Consider the following 21,597-nt stretch of genomic DNA (forward strand, 5'->3'; position numbering starts at 1 on the left):
GGCATCTGGTGCTGGTGCCCACCTGGCTGGGCACGTGGGGCTGGGGGCCCCTACTTCCCTTCGCTGCTGGAGACGTAAAGCTGCATCACCCTGGGCACAGGGACTTTTCTGCAGGCGCAGACGTGCGGGTCCCGAGGCAGCTGCACCTTGCCGAGCCCACAGGGCCACGCCCAGCAGAGGGTGAGCGCTCCAGGGCAGACCTGCTCTTCTGCATCCTGTGGTTGGCTCTGCTTACTTTTTTTTGAGGTCGGATTGCAGCTCGGTGACTTTAAAAAAGAAACAAAAACCTGCAAGCAAACCAAAATAAATAAACGACATCCCCAAAGGCCTCAGCCACTCAGGGGAGCCTGGTCTCCCAACAGCAGGGCCTGGGAGTCTGACCCCCACTGGACTGTCACCCTGACCTCTGACTGTGAGGAAAGAAACCATGTGGCCATGGAGCGGGTCCTTGATGATCAGAATCACCACGTTGGGGCGACTGAGGCCTCTCTGTTCCTGTCACTCACCTGGCCCTCCCTCATGCCACCCAGGAGCCCGGTGCTGCTGTGACCCCACCTGCTGGGGCCTCAGCGGTGCTGATGTAGGAATGGCTCCAGAGAGAGGCGCAAGCAAGATGAACAGCTGTTCCCAGAATCACTGAGGGGGACCTTGGGCCCACGGTACTCGGGGCAGGGGCGGGGCACCAGCAGCCTCAGTGGTCAAGCGCACACGATCTGCACCACACCTCGTGAGCAGCTCTGGAGGCACACACGTCCTCCGGGAGGCTCACTCCACCGAGCACGGCGACCTGCAGTTCTCAACAGGGCCCAGGAGATGATTGCCCAGGGCCTCCTGCCAAAACCAGGCAGCTGGACACAGGCGGAGACGATGGTGCACCCTGGGCCCCGAGGTGTGTGAGGGCCAGGCCCTGGCTGAGAGGGATATTGATTCTTCTATGGTCAGCCTGGAGTCACTTACCGCTTCCAAGTACTGGGCGCCAGCAGGGATGCAGAGCGGTAGGTGCAATGTGCTGGGACGCAGCAGGGCGCCTCTGGACACAGAGAAGCTTCCCCTTTACTCCATGTGATGTGCGCGTGTGCCTTTACGGAGCTTTCTGGTGAGCGAAGCCACCCGGCCCCAGGACCTTTGGTCATTATGAGGAGCTGGACTGAGCCCTGTTTGGGCTGCAGAAGCCAAGCTCTGCCACCTCTGCTAGTCTGTCCTCCAACGCAGCGGGAATCAAACCTGCCAACAGGCTGCGGGTGTGTGACGTTTATGTGCAACCGTGATTCAAAACGCAAAAACCCTAGGTGGGTGAGAGCAAACTGTCAGATGCTTTTATTTACATAGTTTTGTAGCGCTCTTTGGTTTTTTAAAATTAAATCTCAAGTGTATAAAAAAGAGTCCAGACAGGTACAAAGCCTTATCACATGGATATATGCCTGCAGAGCAGAGGGCAAAGGATTTCATGTGGGGCTTCTCAGCGTAATCAAAATGCACGACTGTTCATTTGAAGATGTCTTTTGACCCAAGATAAGAGGGAAAGTTTGCCTTGGAAGTGGAGGGCAGAGGTAGGAACAGCTGGCTCCTGAGTGAAAGCCTTTGACTTTTTCAGAGCAGCAGAAACCAAACAGAGAAACGCTGCCCTGAATCTGGGGTCCTAATCTATCAGCCAGCCCCTCATGCCGTGGAGAGGCAAAAGGGAGTGGTGGGGACTGTGGCAAAACAAAGACGGGCAACCTCTATGCAGCTTCACCATTGGGCAGTGCGGGCGCGTTTTCTAGAGAACCGCCAAGATCAAGATCGGGACGTGCTATTTCCTTGGTTTTAAGTGTTGGCAACTAATTCCAAATGTCTCAAACACTGGATGGGGCTAAGCAAACCCATCTTCTTGCCTAATAAGGCCTGCAGGCCTCCTGTTTGCAGTCTTTGCCCTAAACAGACCAGGTTCTGCAAAAATAGACATCGTTCCCCCGCTCCCCACTGAGTGCCCAAAATAACCTTCCCGGCCCTGACATGGCCAGACCTGCAGCCGGGTTTCGCATTTTTAAAACCCATGCCCACTTCTGACAAATCACAAATAATGCTCCCACACCCCAACGTGTCCATCCACGCCCCAAGTTAAGAATCGCCACACCAGCGTTGCCAAAGCCAAGAGTTGTTGAGCTTTGTTTCTGAGGCCCGTCTTATAAAAACAATTGTTTGTTTGTTTTCCAAATATGAAATCATCATTTAAAAACATGCACGCATCTCAGACAGCTTTCCCCTGACACCCTGCATGGGGGGCACGCTCCGTTCCTCTCCCATGTGGGAGTCTGGGCCACGATGCCAACCAGAGGGAGGAGGCGTCCTCACTGACACACCTGCACCCACCGCGGCCCTCGCGTGGCTCCCAGGGCCCATTTCCTGGTCTGCGGAACAAAGTACCCCAGCCTGGGAGGCTGAAACAACAGAAGCTTGTTCGCGCTCACCTCTGGAGGCCTGAGATCAAGGGGTCAGCGGGGCTGGTTCCCTCCGAGGGCTGTTCCAGGCTCTCTCCCAGCTTCTGGGGGTGGCTGGCAGTCCTTGATGTTCCTTGTCGGTCAGACACCTCCCCCCAGTCTCTACCACCACCGTCATATAGCATTGTCCTCTGAGTCTGTGTCCAAATGTCCCCTTCTCATAAGCACGCCACTCAGAGTGGATTAGCCACCCCTGCTCCAGTATGAACTCAACTAATCACATCTGCAATCACCCTATTTCTAAATAAGGTCATATTCAGAGGCCCTGGGGCTTAGGACTTCGAGGAACTTGGGGCGGGGGAACAGCTCACTGTGTAACACTCCCTTTCTCCTGGTTCCCCATGATCCTCTCTGTGGGAATGCAAAAGCCCAGGCAACATTATGAAGTGGGAAGCCGCCAGCTGTCAGAGACACCAAGTGATCTGAGGGGTTCAGACCGGTGGCTCAAGGGTTATTGTGCAGACGGTGCGCCGGAGCAGGCAGTGGTCTCCAAGTGCCCCGGGAGGCTGCTGGCGCAGGCAGGCCGTGCCGGGTTCCGCGCTGAGTTCCTCTCCCCACGGAGACTGGGCCGGAGGAGGACAGGTGACCTGGGTCCTTAGAGCTGCAGAGGCGGACGCGCGCGCGTGTGCGTGTGTGTGTGCGTGTGTGCGTGCGCGAGTGTGTGTGTGTGCGCGTGCGCGAGTGTGCGTGTGTGTGTGTGTGTGTGTGTGTGTGTGTGTGTGTGTGTGTTGGGCGGGGTGGTTTTGGCCAGAGTCAGACTGGGAGAAAAGAGGTTAAAAACCCCCCCGCAAGCCCCGCCCCCAGCGGCAAGCCGGAACGAGGAGGTCGGAGGTCAGGTCGGAGGTCATATGCTCTCCTCGTCCAGCAGCCGGGTGAGACCCTCGCAGATCCTGCGCAGGTGGGAGCGGTAGGGCTCAGCCGGGCCGTAGAGCGCGGCGAGGAAGTCGCAGTCAGCCAAGTGGCCGAACACGTGGTTGATGCGGCCGTGGGACTTGGCGGTCAGGTGCGCGCCCGCCGCCTGGTGCAGCAGGTCCCGGCACTCAAGCAGGGCGGCGGCCAGGACGCGTCGGTCGAAGGTGAAGTCCACCTGGTGGAAGCTGACGGCGGTCATGGCCAGGCGGCGGGCCTGCTGCCGGAAGCGCTGCAGCCGCGCCAGCTCCTCGCCGCCCAGCTGCCCGCTGCGCAGCAGGACACCCAGCTTCACGGCCACCTTGACCAGGTTCTTGACCACTTTCTGGGCCTCCTTGCGGCTGCGGGTGAACTCCTTGGTGGCGCGGTACAGCTCGTCCAGCACCTCGCTGCTGGTGTCGTCGATGAACGCGGCCGCTACCGCCCTGGATGCCATCTTGCTCAGGAGCTTCTTCTGGGCCTGGAGGGCCAGGCTCTTGGTGCTGAAGGTGTCCATCCGCCCTGCGCGGGGGTGGGGACACAGACCCGCCGTCAGCCCGCACAGCCCGGCTGCCAGGGGCTTGCCTGGGCGGGCCGCTAACGTTGGCGACCACCGTCTTCCCAATCCGGGAAATGGGCACACGCCACCAGCCTATCTCCAGGGGAGCCTGCGTGCCCATTCCACAGACCTACTGTGTGTGCCAGGACCGGGTGTACAGAGCCGACCAGCGAGCCCCCGGGAACACAGTAAGTGCTACCATCCGGGAAGCTGCAAGAGCCCACATAGCACAGGATCCCCAGCAGATCAAGAGGGCCAAGGCTGACCTCCTGGAGGAAGAGACAGGTGAGAAAATGGGGAGGGCATCCCAGGCGGGAAGATCCCCATGCTCCAAGGCCTAGAGGAGGGAAATTCCAAGTAGCAGGAGCACAGAACGGCAGAAACTTGTGAAAAAAAAATAGCAAAAGCTATTTTTAGGAAAAGCTCGTTTAAAAAATAGCATTCACACTGAAGAGATGATGACCCAAGGGACCCTAAGGGAATTTGTTTCTAAAAAAAGTCAAAGGAATTAATGTGTAATGTTGAAATCTGGGCAGGCCCTTCTGTTATGGTTTATTACAGGATACTGAATCTAGTTCCCTGTGCTATACCATAGGACCTCCTTGTTGTTTGTCCATTCTGTATATACTCATTTGCATCTGCTAATCCCAAACTCCCAATCCTTCCTTCCCCTACCCACCCTCCCCCTTGGCAAACACAAGTCTGTTCTCTATGTCTGTGAGTCTGTTTCTGTTTGGTAGATAACTTCATTTGTGTCCTATTTTAGATTCCACGTATAGGTTTTATCATATGGTATTTGTCTTTCTTTTTGACTTACTCCCCTTAGTATGAGAATCTCTAGGTCCATCCATGTTGCTGCAAATGGCATTATTTCATTCTTTTTCATGGCTGAGTAATATTCCACTGTGTATGTATACCACATCTTATTTATCCATTCATCTGTCGATGGACATTTAGGTTGTTTCTATATCTTGGCTATTGTGAATAGTGCTGCTGTGAACATTGGGGTGCATGCATCTTTTCGAATTAGAGTTTTGTCTGGATATATGCCCAGGAGTGGGATTGCTAGATCATATGGCAACACTGTTTTTAGTTTTTGAGGAAGCTCTATACTGTTCTCCATAGTGGCTGCAACAATTTACATTCCCACTAATAGTGTAGGAGGGTTCTCTTTTCTCCACACCCTCTCCAGCATTTGTTACTTGTAGACTTTTTAATGATGGCCATTCTGACCAGTGTGAGGTGATACCTCATTGTAGTTTTGATTTGCGTTTCTCTAATAATTAGCAATGATGAGCATCTTTTCATGTTACCTGTTGGCCATCTCTGTGTTTTCTTTGGAGAAATGTCTATTTAGTCTTCTGCCCATTTTTTGATTGGGTTGTTTTTTGGTTATTGAGTTGTATGAGCTGTTTGTATATTTTGGAAATTAATGGGCAGGGCCTTCTGAATCCCACTACTTGTGGTCCCTGGTACCAGCCCTGCAAACCCACTGTATCCTTGCTCTGAGTTGAGAAGGGGCTCAAGGTGAGTTATCACAGGAGGGGTCCAGCTTATCATTCCCCTCATCCTGCAGCTCCATGAAACAGGGTCCCAGCCCAGCCCCTGGGCTGTTCAGGGTGGAGAAGCCTAGGTACCAATGCTCCTGGCCTCCTCACCCCCTTGAGTTTACAACGGACATCCTGAGACCTTAGTCAGGCCCTGAATGAGTCAGGGGGGCAGTGACCTGGGTGGGGGTTCCCCAGGGCCATTTGTGGGGTTTCTGGAAACGCATCACTCTGCTGATTCCTCTGATACAGAAATATTGACTTGCATCAGCTTCCACCCAGGAAAGGGCCAGGGAGGTGGCCAAGGTGAATGGCAGGCTGGCTGTCTGGGAACAGTGACCAGGCCTCCAACCGCAGAAGCCTGGACCTCTGTCTGTCCCTTATGTCTGACTCCTTTTGTCCTTCCTGCATGGCAGTCTTCCAGATCCCCCAGGCTCTGGAGGCTCCCCTTCCAACCACCTCCTTCCTGCAGCGCCAGAATTCTTCCTACATTGCACATCTGGGCTTAGCCCTTTCCTTGTAAGAACCAGCTGGCAGCTCCTCATGGCTCTCAGGACCAAAGCCCACACCTCATTCCAGCCCCTGCATCTTCCCTGGTGAGCTCCTATACATCCCCCAACACCTTGGCCCCCAAACCCCTGCCTCTTCTCTGGTGGACACATATACATCCCCCAAAAGCCCTGGCCCCTAAGCCCCTGCCTCTCACCCTCGCAGGTTCATCCCTCAGCTCAGCCTGGACACCACCTCCTCTAGGAAGCCACCCTCGAACAGCCAAACTGACAGTGAGGCACCTCCTCTGAGCCACAGAGCACCCCAGGCATCCCTCATCACTGCTCTGCCCCGCTGGCTTTGCTTCTTCCGTGGTCTGCCTCACCGCAGGCCACGGGGGAGGTAATGGGCCTGATTCCTTAACTGCTGTGTTTTTGGAGGCTCCGGAAACATCTTCCAAATGAATGAGGGAGCCTGAGACCCACCCCCAGCCCTGACCCGCTGCTGCCTCAGGCTCTGGTGGGAATCCACCCCGACCCCAGCCTCAGGCCAGCCAGACCAGGAATGCCACATGGGTGCCCACTCAGCCACAGGAACCCCGACAAAGCCCATCTGTGTGTGAGCTCAGACCCCGGGAGAAGTCCCAAGCCTCGGCCGCCCTCTCCCTGCCCACAGAGGTCGGGACGGGCCTGGAGATGAATGACCCAGTCTTCCCTGCTCCCACAGCAGCCCCAGACCCTGTACAAAGGCTGGGGCAGAGCAGGGGTGTGGGTGACTCAGCACCGCGTGGCAGGCCCTGAGCAGCGGCGTGTGCCTATTTCATCACTTCAGCGTGGTGGTGTATTCGGCTGGTTGCCGGGTTGCAGAAGAAATTACACAGGCTCAGAGAGGCTGAGCCATTTCCCCAAGGCCACACAGCAACACAGGGACTGCCTGCCCCCACCACCTCTGCACCCCTACGCTCTCTGCTTTCCCCAGCTGACTCCTGCGAGTTGCCCTGAGTCTTGTGGGGCTGTCCCCCATGACAAAACCAGCCCCAAAATTTAGGGCCTGCTCCTGGCTCTAAACTCTTGGTCAAGCAACATAACTGCCCCATGCCTCAGTTTCCCCATCAGTAAAATGGAGGATGGTGGCTGTAAGGAGGGAGAACTACCTCCATCCTAGGGCAGAAGCTTGTGACCAACCTGAGTGTCGCGCGGGTTGTGAGCTTTCCCCGGGCAAGAGGCTGGACGCCACTGCCTGGACTTCTGACCTTCAAGCTCTATGCCATTCAGCTCCCTGAATGTACAGACCTATTTCTCTGTGATGTTCTCTGGGAAAAAAAAGAGCAGCAGCAGGAATAACTATGCTTCCAGGATGCCCTCTCACCTCTGTTTCTCTAGAACGTTCTATTCCATTCCCTCTACCTAGACTCCTCTCTCACCCATCACTTATCCCGTAAACTCATTCAAGTCTCAGAGTTACTGTCACCTCCTCTTGGAAGACTCCTGGATGCCCCAGGCTGGGCCAGGTGCCCCCTTGGCTCCCATGGTGCCCGGGGCATCCTCCATCATGGCCCCGAGTACCTTGGTTTCGGTGTCCATCTCCCCGGCCTGACAGCTTGGGTAGGGGCTGCATCTTTTTTTTTTTGGCCGTGTCACAGGTCATGCAGGATCTTAGTTCCCCAACCAGGGATCAAACCTCTGGCCCCTGCAGTGGAAGCACAGAGTGCTGACCACTGGACTGCCAGGGAATTCCCCTGCATCTTTCTTGTTCACGCCATGTCTCCTAACCCTAACCCAGGGCCTGGTACCCAGCAGACACCCAGTAAGTGTTTGTTGAATGTATGAGGGAAAGGATGTCTGCAAACATTGGAACCCGGGGGCGGGGGGGAACTCCCAACTCCCTGGGTCCAGCTCCCCAGTTTACAGATGGACAAATTGAGACTCAGAGAGGAGAAGGCCTTTCCCTGGATCTCAAGGACTCTGGTGCCCAGGTCTTTCTGCCTATTTGGTTGCTGTGTGACCCCAGGCAGGGTTCTGTCTCTCTCTGGGCCTTGACCTTCCCCTCTGCAAGTCCTGAGGTCGGGCGTGTTGGTTCACAGGGGAAGCCTGTCCTGTTTACCAGCTTCAGGAAGAGCCTGGGCCCTCAGCAGCAGTACTGCCCCACACCCACCCTGCCGAGCACAGAGGAAAAGGGGCGGAGGGCGGGGGCAGCTGCAGCCTTCCCTCTTGGCCTCCACACTCCTTGCCCCTACTCCCCTTGGGGCAGTCCCCAGACCTATGACACCTGGACCAGCCCAGCTGCAATGGGTCAGCGGTCCCCACTCCCACCCCCCCGCCGCTGACCCATTGTTCTACCAGAAACGCCTCCATCCAAGCAGCCAGACAGGGAGATGACTGCTCTCCCGGGGGAGCATGCTGGGGACCAAAATAAACCCCAGCCTTCCTTCCTGCCAGCTGCGCTCATCCAAGTCCAAGGGCAGACAAGCCAGGAGGGGCCTGGCTGCACCAGGGCAGGCCCTTCCCAGGGACAGCGGAGGGGCTCAGCGGCCAGACAGCCAGTGTCCCTGGCCCCTGCCCACCAAATGCCAGATCACCCCACTATCGTCACAGCCAGGAAAGCCCAATAAAGCTTCAAGGGCTCGGCTGGAACACTCATTCAGTGGCTCAGTGAGCACTTAGGGAGCACCAGTTGTGTCCCAGGCACTGGGGACATAGCAGTGACCAAGAGAGATCCCGTCCCTGCCTTCCAAGGGACCCCAACCTTCTAGACACCATGCCACCTCCTTATTAGAAAAGAATTTGGGTGCCCCCATTTCCCTGAAATGGAATCCACAGGCAGTACCGTCTGTCTCCACCTGCTGGTATAAAAATAAAATTAGGGCTTCCCTGGTGGCGCAGTGGTTGAGAGTCCGCCTGCCGATGCAGGGGACACGGGTTCGTGCCCCAGTCTGGGAAGATCCCACATGCCGCGGAGCGGCTGGGCCCGTGAGCCGTGGCTGCTGAGCCTGTGCGTCTGGAGCCTGTGCTCCGCGACGGGGGAGGCCACAGCAGTGAGAGGCCCACGTACCGCAAAATAAATAAATAAAATTAATATGTGGTGACAAAGGTGAGGGGGATTGTACAGGGAGGAGCTCTGGATTTTTTTTTTTTTTTTAATTTTTAAATTTTTTTAAAAGATTTTTTTTTTCATGTGGACCATTTTTAAAGTCTTTATTAAATTTGTTACAGTATTGCTTCTGTTTTGTTTTTTGGCCGCGAGGCATGTGGGATCTTAGCTCCCTGACCAGGGATCGGCACTGGACCACCAGGGAAGTCCCTAATTTTTTAATTAAAAAAAAAATTGTTTTTCAAACCCACGCCCCCTGTCAGTGGAAGCGCAGATTCTTAACCACTGGACCACCAGGGAAGTCCCCGGAATGTTTCATGTTCTGTGTCTCCATCTGGGTCTACACAATGTAAAAAGTCATCGAGTTGGATGGTTACAAAGAAATGTGAATACACTAAAACCCAGAAAACTGTAAACTTTCAAAGGGTAACTTTTATGGTATGTGAGTTATATCTTGATTTTTTAAAAATCTAACATTTCTCCAAGGAAGATATATAAATGGCCAATAAGCAAGTGAAAAGATGCTCAACATCACTGGCTACTAGGAAAACCAGTCAAAATCATCATGATACATCACCTCAGCCCCACTAGGATGGCCGTTTCAAAAAGACAGACAAAAGGGCTGGCAAGGATGGGAGAAACTGGAGCCCCTCACCCACGGCTGGTAGGAATAGAAAATGGTGCAGCCGCCGTGGAAAACAGTTTTTTGGCAGTTCCTCAAACACAGAGTTACCACATGACCCAGCAGTTATACTCCTAAGTACCTACCCCAAAGAGATGAAAACATACGTACACATAAAAACGTATACACACGTGGGCATAGCAGCATGATGCGTAATAACCAAAAAGTGGAAACAACCCAAATGCCCGCCAGCAGATAAATGGACAAACCAATTGTGGCCCATCCACACACTGGGATGTTATTCAATCATAAAAATGAGTGAAGCACCGACACTCACTATAACATGGATGGACCCTGAGAACACGATGCTCAGTGAGAGAAGCCAGACACAGAAGGACCCACTGTGTGTGATTCCATTGATGGGAACCGTCCAGAACAGGCAAATTCACACAGACAGAAAGTGAATTAGTGGTTTCCAGGGGCTGGGGAGCAGAGAATGGAGAGTGACTGCTAATGGGATGGGATTTCTTTTGGGGGTGGCAAAATGTTCTGGAATGTGAGCACTTTAAAATAGTGAATTTTACAATATGTGAATTCTATGTCATCAAGCTGAACACTTACTGTATACATATCAAGCGTATATAGTTTATACCTTTGTGCCCCTTACTCTATTTTATGCCTTTTTTTTTTTTTTTTTTGCGGTACGCTGGCCCTCCCTGTTGTGGCCTCTCCCGTTGCGGAGCACAGGCTCCAGATGCGCAGGCTCAGTGGCCATGGCTCATGGGCCCAGCCGCTCTTCGGCACGTGGGATATCCCCGGACCGGGGCACGAACCCGTGTCCCCTGCATCGGCAGGCGGACTGTCAACCACTGCGCCACCAGGGAAGCCCTATGCCTCATTTTAAAAACGTTAAATAAATTGGGACTTCCCTGACAGTCCACTGGTTAAGACTCCCCGCTTCCACTGCAGGGGGTGCGGGTTGGATCCCTGGTCGGGGAACTAAGATCCCACATGCTGCTCAGCACGGCCAAAAAAAAAAAAAAAATTTAAAAATCACGATTTGGCCCAAGCAGTAATACAAACAGAAATAAAAGGATTACAGGGACTTCCCTGGTGGCGCAGCGGCTATTAATCTGCCTGCCAATGCAGGGGACACGGGTTCAGCCCTGGTCCGGGAAGATCCCACATGCTGCGGAGCAACTAAGCCCATGTGCCACAACTAGTGAGCCCGTGAGCCACAACTACTGAAGCCCATGGACCTAGAGCCCGTGCTCCGCAACAAGAGAAGCCCCCACTCGCCGAAACTAGAGAAAGCCCACACGCAGCAACGAAGACACAATGCAGCCAAAAATTAATGAATTAATTAAAAAAAAAAAAAAGAAAAGTATTACACAAGTGGAGATTTGCAAATCACTTCCACCTAGCCAGGCACATGGTACATGCTCAATACATGTTTGATTAAAAAAGAATTTTCCTGGGACTTCCCCAGTGGTCCAGTGGTTGGGACTCCGCACTCCCAATGCAGGGGGCCCAGGTTCGATCCCTGGCCAGGGAACTAGATCCCACATACCGCAACTAAAGATCCCACATGCAGCAATGAAGATCCCGTGGGCCTCAACTAAGACCTGGTACAGCCAAATAAATACACAAAGAAGTATTAAAAATTTTTTTTCCTCCTTAAAAGCTCAGGCCCACTGCACTCAATGATGGAGTGCATCTGTCAGAGGTTTGCCCCATACAGGGCATCGCAGGGAACACGTAGCTACAAATTTCTATCAAAAAAGAGCTCCATCTTCCCTTGATTTACCCAGGAGTTGCATTTCAGGAAAATTCACTGAATATTGAAACCCCTAGTCATCGGTTTCTGGCAGGACATTAGGAAGTTGTGAGGGCCAGGGGCTGCCCTGAGCATGGCCAGACGCCTAGTGCCTTGGTCCCTGCCCCCCAAATGCTAGCATATCCTGTTGTTATCATAAGTGGGAGGGGAAAAAAAAGCCCTCTGATTTTCCAAAACGGCCCCCTAAGAGGTGTTGCCCCTGATGGAAGGGGGAGGCACCAGGAAGCAGTGAAAGTGGAATGTGGAATGTGGATGTGGAATGTGGAAATAAACAGGATAATTTCAGGGGGATGGGGGGAGTGACATCCCCCCGGGGATGGGGGGCAGTGACAGCCAGGGACGGCAGGTGACCTAGGCTGGGTGGTCAGGAGGGCCCCTCCAAGGTGGAGCCCCTGGAGCTGGGACTGGGACTGGAAGGACAGGGTCTGGGGGAGGGTGAGCCAGGCAGAGGGAATGGCTGGTGCAAAGGCCCTGGGGCAGGACAGTGCCAGGGAGGAGACCGGAGGCTGGTCCACAGCCCCCGAGGAGGCCACTGTCCAGGCCTTCCCACAGCTCTGAGGTCTCCCCTCCATGACCTCACACAAGCCCCAGCCCCTGGAGGCACTTTCCCATCTGTGAAATGGGTGTCTAGTCACTGAGTCCCTGTCTCTGCTGATTGCTGCCCTGCACCCCACATTCTTTGTGGAACCTCAGCCCTCTGTCCACGCTCAGACTTTCACCCTCTGCCAACCCCACTTTGTCTTTTTGACTCTGACCTTTGTTCCTGTCCCCATTTTGGACACTCCAGCTCCCAAACTGGCCACAGACGGTGGAGCCTCGGGTTGCTCTAGACTTGACAGCATCCTTTCCCCACACAGGCAAAGGTGGGCTTGGAGGGAGGGTGGGGTGGAAGCAGGACTGAATGTGAGCCTCCCCCAAGGGGAAGGGCACACGGCAGTGGACGGCACTGGCCCCAGTGGACCTCGTTCCTCCCAATCCCTTCTGTCCCCAAACTCTGGAGCAGGGCCAACCTTCCCGCTCCCCACATCAATGACCTCCCCTCCTTCATCTCCCCTCTTGCTGTCCCTGCAACATGCTAGGCATGGTCCAGTCTCAGGGCCTCTGCCAGGCCCTGCCAGCTGGGAGGCCCAGGTGGGGAGACTCCTCCCATGGCCCCCCATCCAACCCAGGTCACAGGTGCGCCGGGGTGGCCCCTCAACCCACAGATTCCCAGTCCTGGATGCTAGGTGTGGGGGTGATGGGGATTCCACAGGGCAGAAGATCCTGCTTCCCAGGGTCCCCAGTGCCCCCCGGGTGCACCGTGAATGCTGCGTCCCACCCCATTCACTAAGCGCTGGAGAATTCTTAGCCACCAGCTTTCCAGGAAAAATAAATGTAGGCATGTAGGTACATACATATGTTTACCATAAATGTTCCTGACATAAAGGATGTGCCCCATGCAACTTACAGACGTAAGAAAGGATTTTGCACGGGTGAATTTCACACCCAACCGAGGCTCACTATGTGTTCTTGGTGAGTTTTGCCAAACTGGTACCAGTAGCCAATCTATACTTGCTACGGAGAAAGGAGAGCAGTCTGACACTGATGTCGCTGGATGGTCTCTTTCATACGAACAAGGAGAATTCAGATTTTACTCACTTATCAGCCAAGTGAGCGACTTCTTTGCCGAATCCGATGGCAGTTTTCGAATGGTGAGAGAATATTCCCTCAGTGCTTTTGTGCTGTTCGCAAGGAAGCAGCTAGAGACATGCCACCCTTTAAAATTTAATTTTCATTATTGATATTTCCTGTAGTTAGACCAAGGGCGGCAAATTCTGGCCTGCTGCCTGTTTTTGTAAATAAATAAAGTTTTATTGGCACATGCCACGCCCATTCATGTCCTATTGGAACGCAGCCTTGAAGAGAGGCAACAGAGGCAGAAAAGCTGGCAAAGCCAAAAATATTTACTATCTGACCCTTTATGGAAAAAGCTTGGGTACTTCCCTGGTGGCGCAGTGGTTAAGAATCCACCTGCCAATGCAGGGGACACAGGTTCGAGCCCTGGTCCGGGAAGAACCCACATGCCACGGAGCAACTAAGCCTGTGCGCCACAACTACAGAGCCTGTGCTCTAGAGCCCGCGAGCCACAACTACTGATGCCTGCGTGCCACAACTACTGAAGCCCGCGCGCCTAGAGCCCGTGCTCCACAACAAGAGAAGCCACTGCAATAAGAAGCCCACGCACCGCAAGGAAGAGTAACCCGCACTCACCGCAAATAGAGAAAGCCCGCACACAGCAACGAAGACCCAACCCAGCCAAAAATAAATAAATAAATAAATAAATTTTAAAAAAAGGTTGGCCAACCTCCGGGTTACATGATGACAGAACAATATATCAAACCCTGATTTGTAGCATTTGCCAATTTCCATGGTGTAAATTCTCTCACCACAGCCAATTTCAAGCTTCCAACTTGAACATGGAGTTGGGAAGAACTGCTCACCGTCTCCACCAAACAGATACACTAGACGAAAATAACCTCAAGAGCACAGATCCTTGCAAAGTGCAGTAAAATAATTAGAAATTAGGATTTTTGACCTTTGCTTTTTTATAAGTTGTGCTGAAGTATATGTCACATACCATAAAATTCACCCTTTAAAGTGTACATTTCAGTGTTTTTATATATTCACAGAGCTGGGTAACCATCACAACTATTTAATTCCGGAACATTCTCACCACTCCGAAAAGAAACCCCCTCCCCAATAGCAGTCACTCCCCATCCCCCTCCCCCAGCCCTCTGGCAGCCGCTAATTTACTTTCTGCCTCTATGGATTTGCCTGTTTTTCTTATAAAAAGAATCACCCACTGTGTGGTCTTATGAGTCTGGCTTCTCTCACTGAGTGTCATGTTTTCAAGGCTCAGGGCTCCTGTTTTTTTTTAAAGGGTTTTTCTTTTTTTTTAATTAATTAATTTTATTTTTGGCTGCGTTGGGTCTTCGTTGCTGCGCGCAGGCTTTCTCTAGTTGCGGCAAGCGGGGGCTACTCTTCGTTGCGGTGCGCGGGCTTCTCGTTGCAGTGGCTTCTCTTTGTTGTGGAGCACGGGCTCTAGGCGCGCGGGCCTCAGTAGTTGTGGCTCATGGGGCTTGGTTGCCCCACGGCATGTGGGATCTTCCCCGACCAGGGCTTGAAGCCGTGTCCCCTGGATTGGCAGGCGGATTCTTAACCATTGTACCACCAGGGGAGTCCCAGGGCTTCACTCCTTTTTATGGCTGAATAATATTCCATATCTTTGAGGTTTCTTTTTTTTTTTTTTTTTTTTTGGCCCTGCCAAGTGGCTTGTGGGATCTTAGTTCCCAGACCAGGGATTGAACCTGCACCCTCGGCAGTGAAAGCGCCGAGTCCTAACCACTGGACCGCCAGGGAATCCCCATACATACTTTTGTTTTAAATATAATGTATTTGACTGTAAGTTCATAGTATGTCATTTTTTTAAATTTATTTTTCTTCCAGTTTTATTGATAGTCTGTCCTTTTTAATAATGGTGATGTTAACAACAGGGTTGCGAAATTCCTGGCAATACAGCAAGTGGCCCTCGTGAGCGGGGGTGGGGAGGGTGGATGCTGGCTTCAGCATGCCACTGGTCCACGGAGCAGCCCGCCCTCCACATGAATTCTTTATGTCACAACAAAGGACGTCAATAATTGATGGGCCCCCTCAGCGGGGCCTCCTCCCTCAGCCCCTGCTGCAGCATCCCAGGGTGGCCTCAGGGGCTCCAGATCTCCGCCCACCGTGGCAAATGCCCCCACACTATTACCCTCTGCCAGCATGAGGGCACCCACTGCTTCCAGCCCTTTACCAACCATCACTCAGACCTCACAGTCGGTGCCCATTTTGATATGGCAAAAGGGGGGACCTGCTTTTCTCAGGTGGGGGGGCAGATACCAGTGGTTTTCAAACCGGGTTCCCCAGAGCCCTCGGGGGCCACCCCAAGGATGGGCAGGGTCTGGCTCCCTGCCAGGCTGCGGTGGGAGTTGGGACACTTTCAACTGTGGTCAGATCTCCACTGAAGAAAGAGCTGGGATGGGGTGGGGGTGGGGGACACCAGTGGGCAAAAGTGAATGTTGGAAGACCATATCCCACCCCTCTACAGAGAAAGACAGGACAGGCTGAGGCTCAAGCTGAGTAAAAGTTGTTTTTTTTTTTTGGCCGCGCTGCGCACCTTGCAGGCTCTTCCCCAACCAGGGATCAAACCCAGGCCCACAGCAGTGAAAGCATGGAATCCTAACCACTGGACCGCCAGGGAATTCCCAAGTAAAAGATTTTTAACAGCAAGTGGAGGAGGCTGGAGGGTCACCTGGCAGGAATGTGGATGCAGCCCCTACATGAGTCCGGGTTCCACCCACTTCGCACCGCCCACAGCCTCCATCTTGGTCCCCTGGCTCCTGCCCTCGCACCCTACAGTCTGTCCTCTCCGTAGCAGCCGCCAGAGGGCGCCAGTGAGCACCCGAGTCAGATCCTCCCCCTCTTCTGCCCACAGCCCTTCAGGGATCCCTCCTCCCTGGGGGTAAAAGCCCAAGTCTCCCCATGGCTCACAAGACCCTGCACGACCTGCCCCGTTCCTTCCCTGCCCTCCCCTCCTCCCTCTCTCCCCCTCGCTCACTCTGCTCCATCCACACGGGTCTCCTGGCTGTTCCTCCAACACACCAGGCATGGTGCTGCCCCAGGGCCTTTGCACGACCTGTGCCCTCTGCCTGGATTGCTCTTTCCCCCAGGTCTCCATGTGGCTATTTCTTTCTTGCCATTGAGCTTCAGCTCAAATGTCACCTCCTCAGGAGGCCCTCCCAGATTCCCCCATCTAAACTAATTTCCCCATCAATCTGTCTCTCCACTCCTTCATGCAATTACAGCTAACCCTAATGACTTTTCTGGATGAATGTCCATCTCTCCCAACCCCAGTCTGTGAACTGAGTGGGGGGTGGGGACACCAGACGGGCCTTGGTCATTGCCAGGTCCTTGGCGCCCTGCACCAGGCTTGGCTTAGAGTAGGGGCTCAGAACCAGTTGTTGAATGAATGGATGACCTCCCAGCACTAGAGGGGCACAGAGTCAGATATCTCATCCAAGGGCCCCATTGTCCAGCCAGGGAAACTGAGGCCCCGAGAAAAACAGATAGCCCAAGGTCACACAGCAGCACAGCACGAACCCTTCTGGAAGGGGCTCCCCCACTGTGGACACTCCCCAACCTCCACTGCCCCATTGGACAGAAGGGAAAAGTGAGGCCTGGAAGACGGGGCCTTAGAAGATCCCAAGTACTCTTGGGCCAGAGGTGCCTCTGTGAATCCCTCAGGTGGTGGGATTCCAGGGGAAGTTGTCTCATGGAGGGGTGTATGTGGGGGATTCTGGGATAAAAGCCCAAGTTCTCTGTAACTGGGCCAAGTCCTGCCTGTCTCTAGGTCCCCATCTCAGTCTGTAACACCTGGGGCTGAACCTGAACAAGCATGTGTCGTTTCTTCAGCATCCGCCTCTGGGGCTGTTTCCATGACAACAGATGGAGTTTTGTCCTAGGCACCCTCTGGTGGCCCCATTTGACAGACAGGGACACTGAGACCTCCTGAACCCATCACATCAGATCACCAAGCAACCAAAAGGCCCCTCCCCTCCCCAGGCCTCAGATGAGGAAACTGAGGCTCAGGGGGCACCTGACCTGCCCAAGGCCACACAGCAGAAGGGGATACGACAGAGCCTCCAATCTGCACCTGCCTGACTGGTTTCTTCACTTAGGGACCCCTGCCCCCCATCAGAGTGGGGTGTGAGCGCCTGACTCGCCCCCCTCCAAGAGGTCTGGGCACTCACCCACCACCTGCGTCCCAGGCCACCAAGCCTGCCAAGTGGGAGAAGCTCAGCCCAGGTGTTCGCGTGGCTGGGGCGACAGTTCTTTGTTCCGGTTTCCATAGGTACAGCGTCGCTGGGCCGGCTCCTCCTCTGCCCCTTCCAGCCACCCAGCCGCCCAGCCCTGGCCTGGCAGTCCCTTGGCCCAGCCCATCTAGGCAACTTGTTATGTTTTAAAGTTGGCGCCTGTGCACCTGTCATGGAGGTACAGGGAATAGCCCGTGCAAAGGCCCTGAGGCAGGATGGTGCCTGGCGTGTTGGTGGAATGTGGAGGCTGTGTGGCTGGAGCAGAGTGAGTGAGGGGGAGAGAGGGAGGAGGTGGAGGCCAGGTAGAGACTTGCAGGGCCCACATTCCTGCATTTAATTCTGGAAGCTGCCCTCACCCCCAGGGAGTTATGACCCTCAGACAGGAAATTGAGGCTTGGAGAATTGAATCACTCGTTCAAGGTACCAGTGATGAGTGGCAGAGCGGGAACCCAGGTTTGTCTGATTCCAAGGTCTGAGCTTGGGCTGAACCAACCCAACCACTGGGCTGAACTGCCCTCACCCTGCTATGGCACCCCCCACCCAGGGCGTTCACCTCCCCCAGCTGGGCTCAGACCTGCTCAGGAAGTAACCTCAGAGGCCTGTTTACAGCTGGGGCTGCTCCTCCTCCAGGAGAGCCCCCCAGGAGAGAGGAGGTAGTGATGCATGCAGATCTGGGTCAGGTCAACTGCCAGTCACCTCAGCGACGAAGGTCCCAATTCACAGCTGGCAAAACTGAGGCCAAGGCTTCAGAACACTGGGGAGCTCCCAGGTGGCCAGTCTGGGTGGGCCTGGCTCTGACTGTCTCTGCTGCCTGGACCAGCCAGAAGTCTCACTCATTCCCACCTCCACGCCTTTGGCCTGGCTGCCCACCACCTAGAATGCCCTCCTAGCTCTGGAATCTGGCCCTGGCACCTGGTGCCCTGCACTGTGAAAGGGGGCAGAGTCCATCAGAGTCCTCTTGTTGGGGGGAGGGGGGTGCTGATCCCAGAGCACCACCCCAAGCCAGGGTGGGCAGTTCAGACCCAGGATGCCTCCCTGTAACCCACACATCAAGAGAATGACAGGAAGACAGTGAAAGGGAGAAACGGAGAGGGAGAGGGAAACAGACATAAGGGGGGTCAGGGACATAGGGGGCGAGAGAAACAGAGAGGCCAGGTGGCCCCCGAGATTGGGGGGCGCCCCGGCACCGCTAGCTCACCTGCTCTCTGGGACTCCGTCGTCGGTCCGACGGTCAGGGCTCTGTCCGGCCGCCTCCGAGGGGGCTTTGCTGTGGCCGCGAGACTCGTGTCTGAGGACTGGGACCCAGCGGGGCGGGGCAGGAAGCTCGACCCCGCCCCCAACTGCCCCGCCCCTCTGAGCGGCCCCGCCCCCCGCCCCCGCCCGCGCGCAAAGGACCTTCAGGGACCGAGGGGGGGGAAGGGGCGGGCGAGGACGTAGGCTCAGCCAATGGCAGCGCGGGCGGTGTACGAAGAGTCCAATGGGAGCTGGTCTCCGCGGGGGGGTGGGGGGGGAACCTGGGGCGGGGCCAGGCAGCTCTGGGAGATTCCTCCGGAATCGCGAAAGGGGCCGGATGCTGGGGGAGAGCCCAACCCCGGGCCCCGTACAAGAAATGAGAGGAAGGAGAATTAGAGTCAAAAAACAGAGAGAGATGGGGGCCGGGGAGAGAAAGAGAGCCAAAAAGAAAAACAGAACAACCGCGTGGCTCTGGGAAGGCCCCTTTCTACCCCTGGGACTCCGTTTAAAGTACGGCCCCAGAGAACACTTTACAGCAGAAGGACCTGGGAGCCCCTTAAACATGTAGATTGCTATACCTCCCAGACGGGCTGAATCTGACCCAAGGTTGAAGATAAATCTTTCTGGGTTGCGGGTGAGGTTTGTGGCAGTTGCTACGTGGACGGACCCTGGAGACCCCACTAGGGGACTTCCCAGATCCAGCCTCGGTGTCCGTGGGAATAAGCCAGCGAGATACGCAAGAGCCTCCAGGCCGCTAGCGGGTGGGGCAGTGGGGACAGCTGGGGCTCCCGGAGGATGCAGCTGTGAGTCCTGGGAACCGGGCCCAGTAGCAGCTCCCAGCTCCCCTGCTGCTCCATTTCCTCCCTGCATCCCCAACCCTGGGTCCCAGTTGCGGCTGTAGGACCAGGGGGGCCAGAGCAGTCTGGACAACCAATGTATGTCGAGTCCTGCCCTGCATGTGGGGGATACAGAACCCTGGCACAGACCTCATGAGGCAAAAATAAATGAAATGTCTCTTTATCTCATCCCCCCCTTTTTCTTTTTGGACAGGGTACTGAGGCCCAGAGAGTGGAAGTGACTTGCCTTGAGGACATGCAGGCACAAGTGGCAGGGCCAGGATTCAAACCCAGGAATGTTTGTCCCACCTCCTCCCATCCACAGCCAGGTACTACCCTCTCCTGAGTTAAGGGTTTCTCATCCGGGGCATTATGTATTGGCATTTGGGGTCTATAATTTCTATGCACTGTGACATGGGAATAATAAAACCTACAGGTCCACAAATAATAATGGATAAGGGGAGTTCCCTGGTGGTCCAGTGGTTAGAACTCTACACTTTCACTGCCGAGGGTGCAGGTTCAATCCCTGGTTGAGGAACTAAGACCCCACAAGCCAAAAAAAGTAAAAATAAAAATGAGAAAAATAAAAGAACTAATAAGAAGTGTCCAGGAGGATGTGAAGAAATTAGAATCTTCGTACTTTGTTGGTGGGAATGCAAAATGGTGCCGCTTCTGTGGAAAATAGCTTGGTTGTTCCTCAAAAAAACTAAACGTAGAATTACCATATGATCCAGCAATTCCACTCCTAGATGTATACCCAAAAGAGTTGAAAGCAGGGACTCAGAGAGGTATTTGTACAACAGTGTTGATAGCAGCCTGATTCACAATAGCCAAAAGATGGAAACAATCCAAATGTCCATCAACAGAGGAATGGGTAAACAAAATGTGATCCATCCATACAGTGGAATATAATTCAGCCATAAAAAGGAAGGAAGTGATTCATGCTATAACATGGATGAACCTTGAAAATATAGGTTTAAGATGCCAATCATAAGATGATAAATATTGTGTGATATACTTATATGAGGGACCTCGAATGCACGAATCCACAGACAGAAAGTACAATAGAGGTGACCAGAGGCTGGGGGAGGAGGCGACAGGAATGGAGAGTTAGTGTTTAATGGGGACAGAGTTTGTGTTGGGGTTGATGGAAAAGTTCTGGTGATGGTTGTACAACATTGTGAATGCACTTAATGCCGCTGAACTGTACACTTAAAATGGTTACAATGGTAAATTTTATTATATATTTACCATAATTTTAGAAAATGAATAATGTAGCATATCGAACCACTGAATTGTATGCTTTAAGTGGGTGAATTGTATGGTATATAAATTATGTCTTGATGAAGCTGTTTTTCTTTTATTTTCTTTTAGAACTTTTGTTTTTATAAATTTATTTTATTTATTTATTTTTGGCTGCGTTGGGTCTTCGTTGCTGCCCGCGGACATTCTCTACTTGCAGCGAGCGGGGGCTACTCTTTGTTGCTGTGCGCGGGCTTCTCATTGCGGTGGCTTCTCTTGTTCCACAGGCTCTAGGCTGCAGGCTTCAGTAGTTGTGGCTCGCCGGCTCTAGAGCGCAGGCTCAGTAGTTGTGGCGCACAGGGTTAGTTGCTCCGCGGCATGTGGGATCTTCCCAGACCAGGGCTTAAACCCGTGTCCCCTGCACTGGCAGGCGGATTCTTAACCACTGCGCCACCAGGGAAGCCCTTCTTTTATTTTTTAACTAATATTTATTTGGCTGCGTCGGGTCTTAGTTGCGGCATGCAGGATCTTTTGCTGTGGCTTGCGGGCTTCTCTCTAGTTGTGGCGCGTGGGCTCTAGAGCGCACGGGCTCAGTAGTTGTGGCGAGTGGGCTTAGTTGCCCCGCGGCATGTGGGATCTTAGTTCCCCGATCAGGGATCAAGTCCGAGTCCCCTGCATTGGAAGGCGGATTCTTAACCACTGGACCACCAGGGAAGTTCCAAAGCTGTTTTTCTTTTAAAGTGCCTAGCAGCACATCTGGTAATAATAATAACAATACTGTAGTTAAGATTTACTGGTCGCCTACTACGTGCCAGTGACTGTTAGCACTTTACGTACATTAACTCACCAAATTCTCACAGCAACCCTGCGATGGGGTACAAGC

The 21,597-nt window shown here is 53.8% G+C and overlaps 1 protein-coding gene across 3 annotated transcripts; it reads right to left on the reverse strand.

The window, feature by feature from the left end:
- Positions 1-150: 150 nt before the first annotated feature.
- On the reverse strand, positions 151-18,733 carry TNFAIP8L1 (TNF alpha induced protein 8 like 1). Of its 3 annotated transcripts, none has more exons than XR_012331130.1 (3): positions 18,602-18,733; positions 2,451-3,890; positions 151-287 (listed from the first exon to the last, which is right to left on the reverse strand). XR_012331130.1 is itself a non-coding variant. In XM_033854625.2 (2 exons), exon 2 carries the CDS (start codon positions 3,883-3,885, stop codon positions 3,325-3,327), a length of 561 nt encoding a protein of 186 aa, XP_033710516.1. In that variant the 5' UTR covers positions 3,886-3,890; positions 18,602-18,733; the 3' UTR covers positions 1,295-3,324. The 3 variants fall into 3 exon arrangements, 1 of the variants encoding a protein (XP_033710516.1); XR_012331129.1 differs by lacking the exon at positions 151-287 and adding an exon at positions 1,153-1,285; XM_033854625.2 differs by lacking the exon at positions 151-287 and having other exon boundaries at positions 1,295-3,890.
- Positions 18,734-21,597: the final 2,864 nt, after the last annotated feature.

This window comes from Tursiops truncatus, chromosome 3, assembly GCF_011762595.2.
Source record: "Tursiops truncatus isolate mTurTru1 chromosome 3, mTurTru1.mat.Y, whole genome shotgun sequence".
Taxonomy (NCBI): domain Eukaryota; kingdom Metazoa; phylum Chordata; class Mammalia; order Artiodactyla; family Delphinidae; genus Tursiops; species Tursiops truncatus.

Excerpts from the sequence above, each read along its gene's own strand:
- TNFAIP8L1 (XM_033854625.2), bottom strand. The coding sequence starts at position 3,885 with ATGGACACCTTCAGCACCAAGAGCCTGGCCCTCCAGGCCCAGAAGAAG.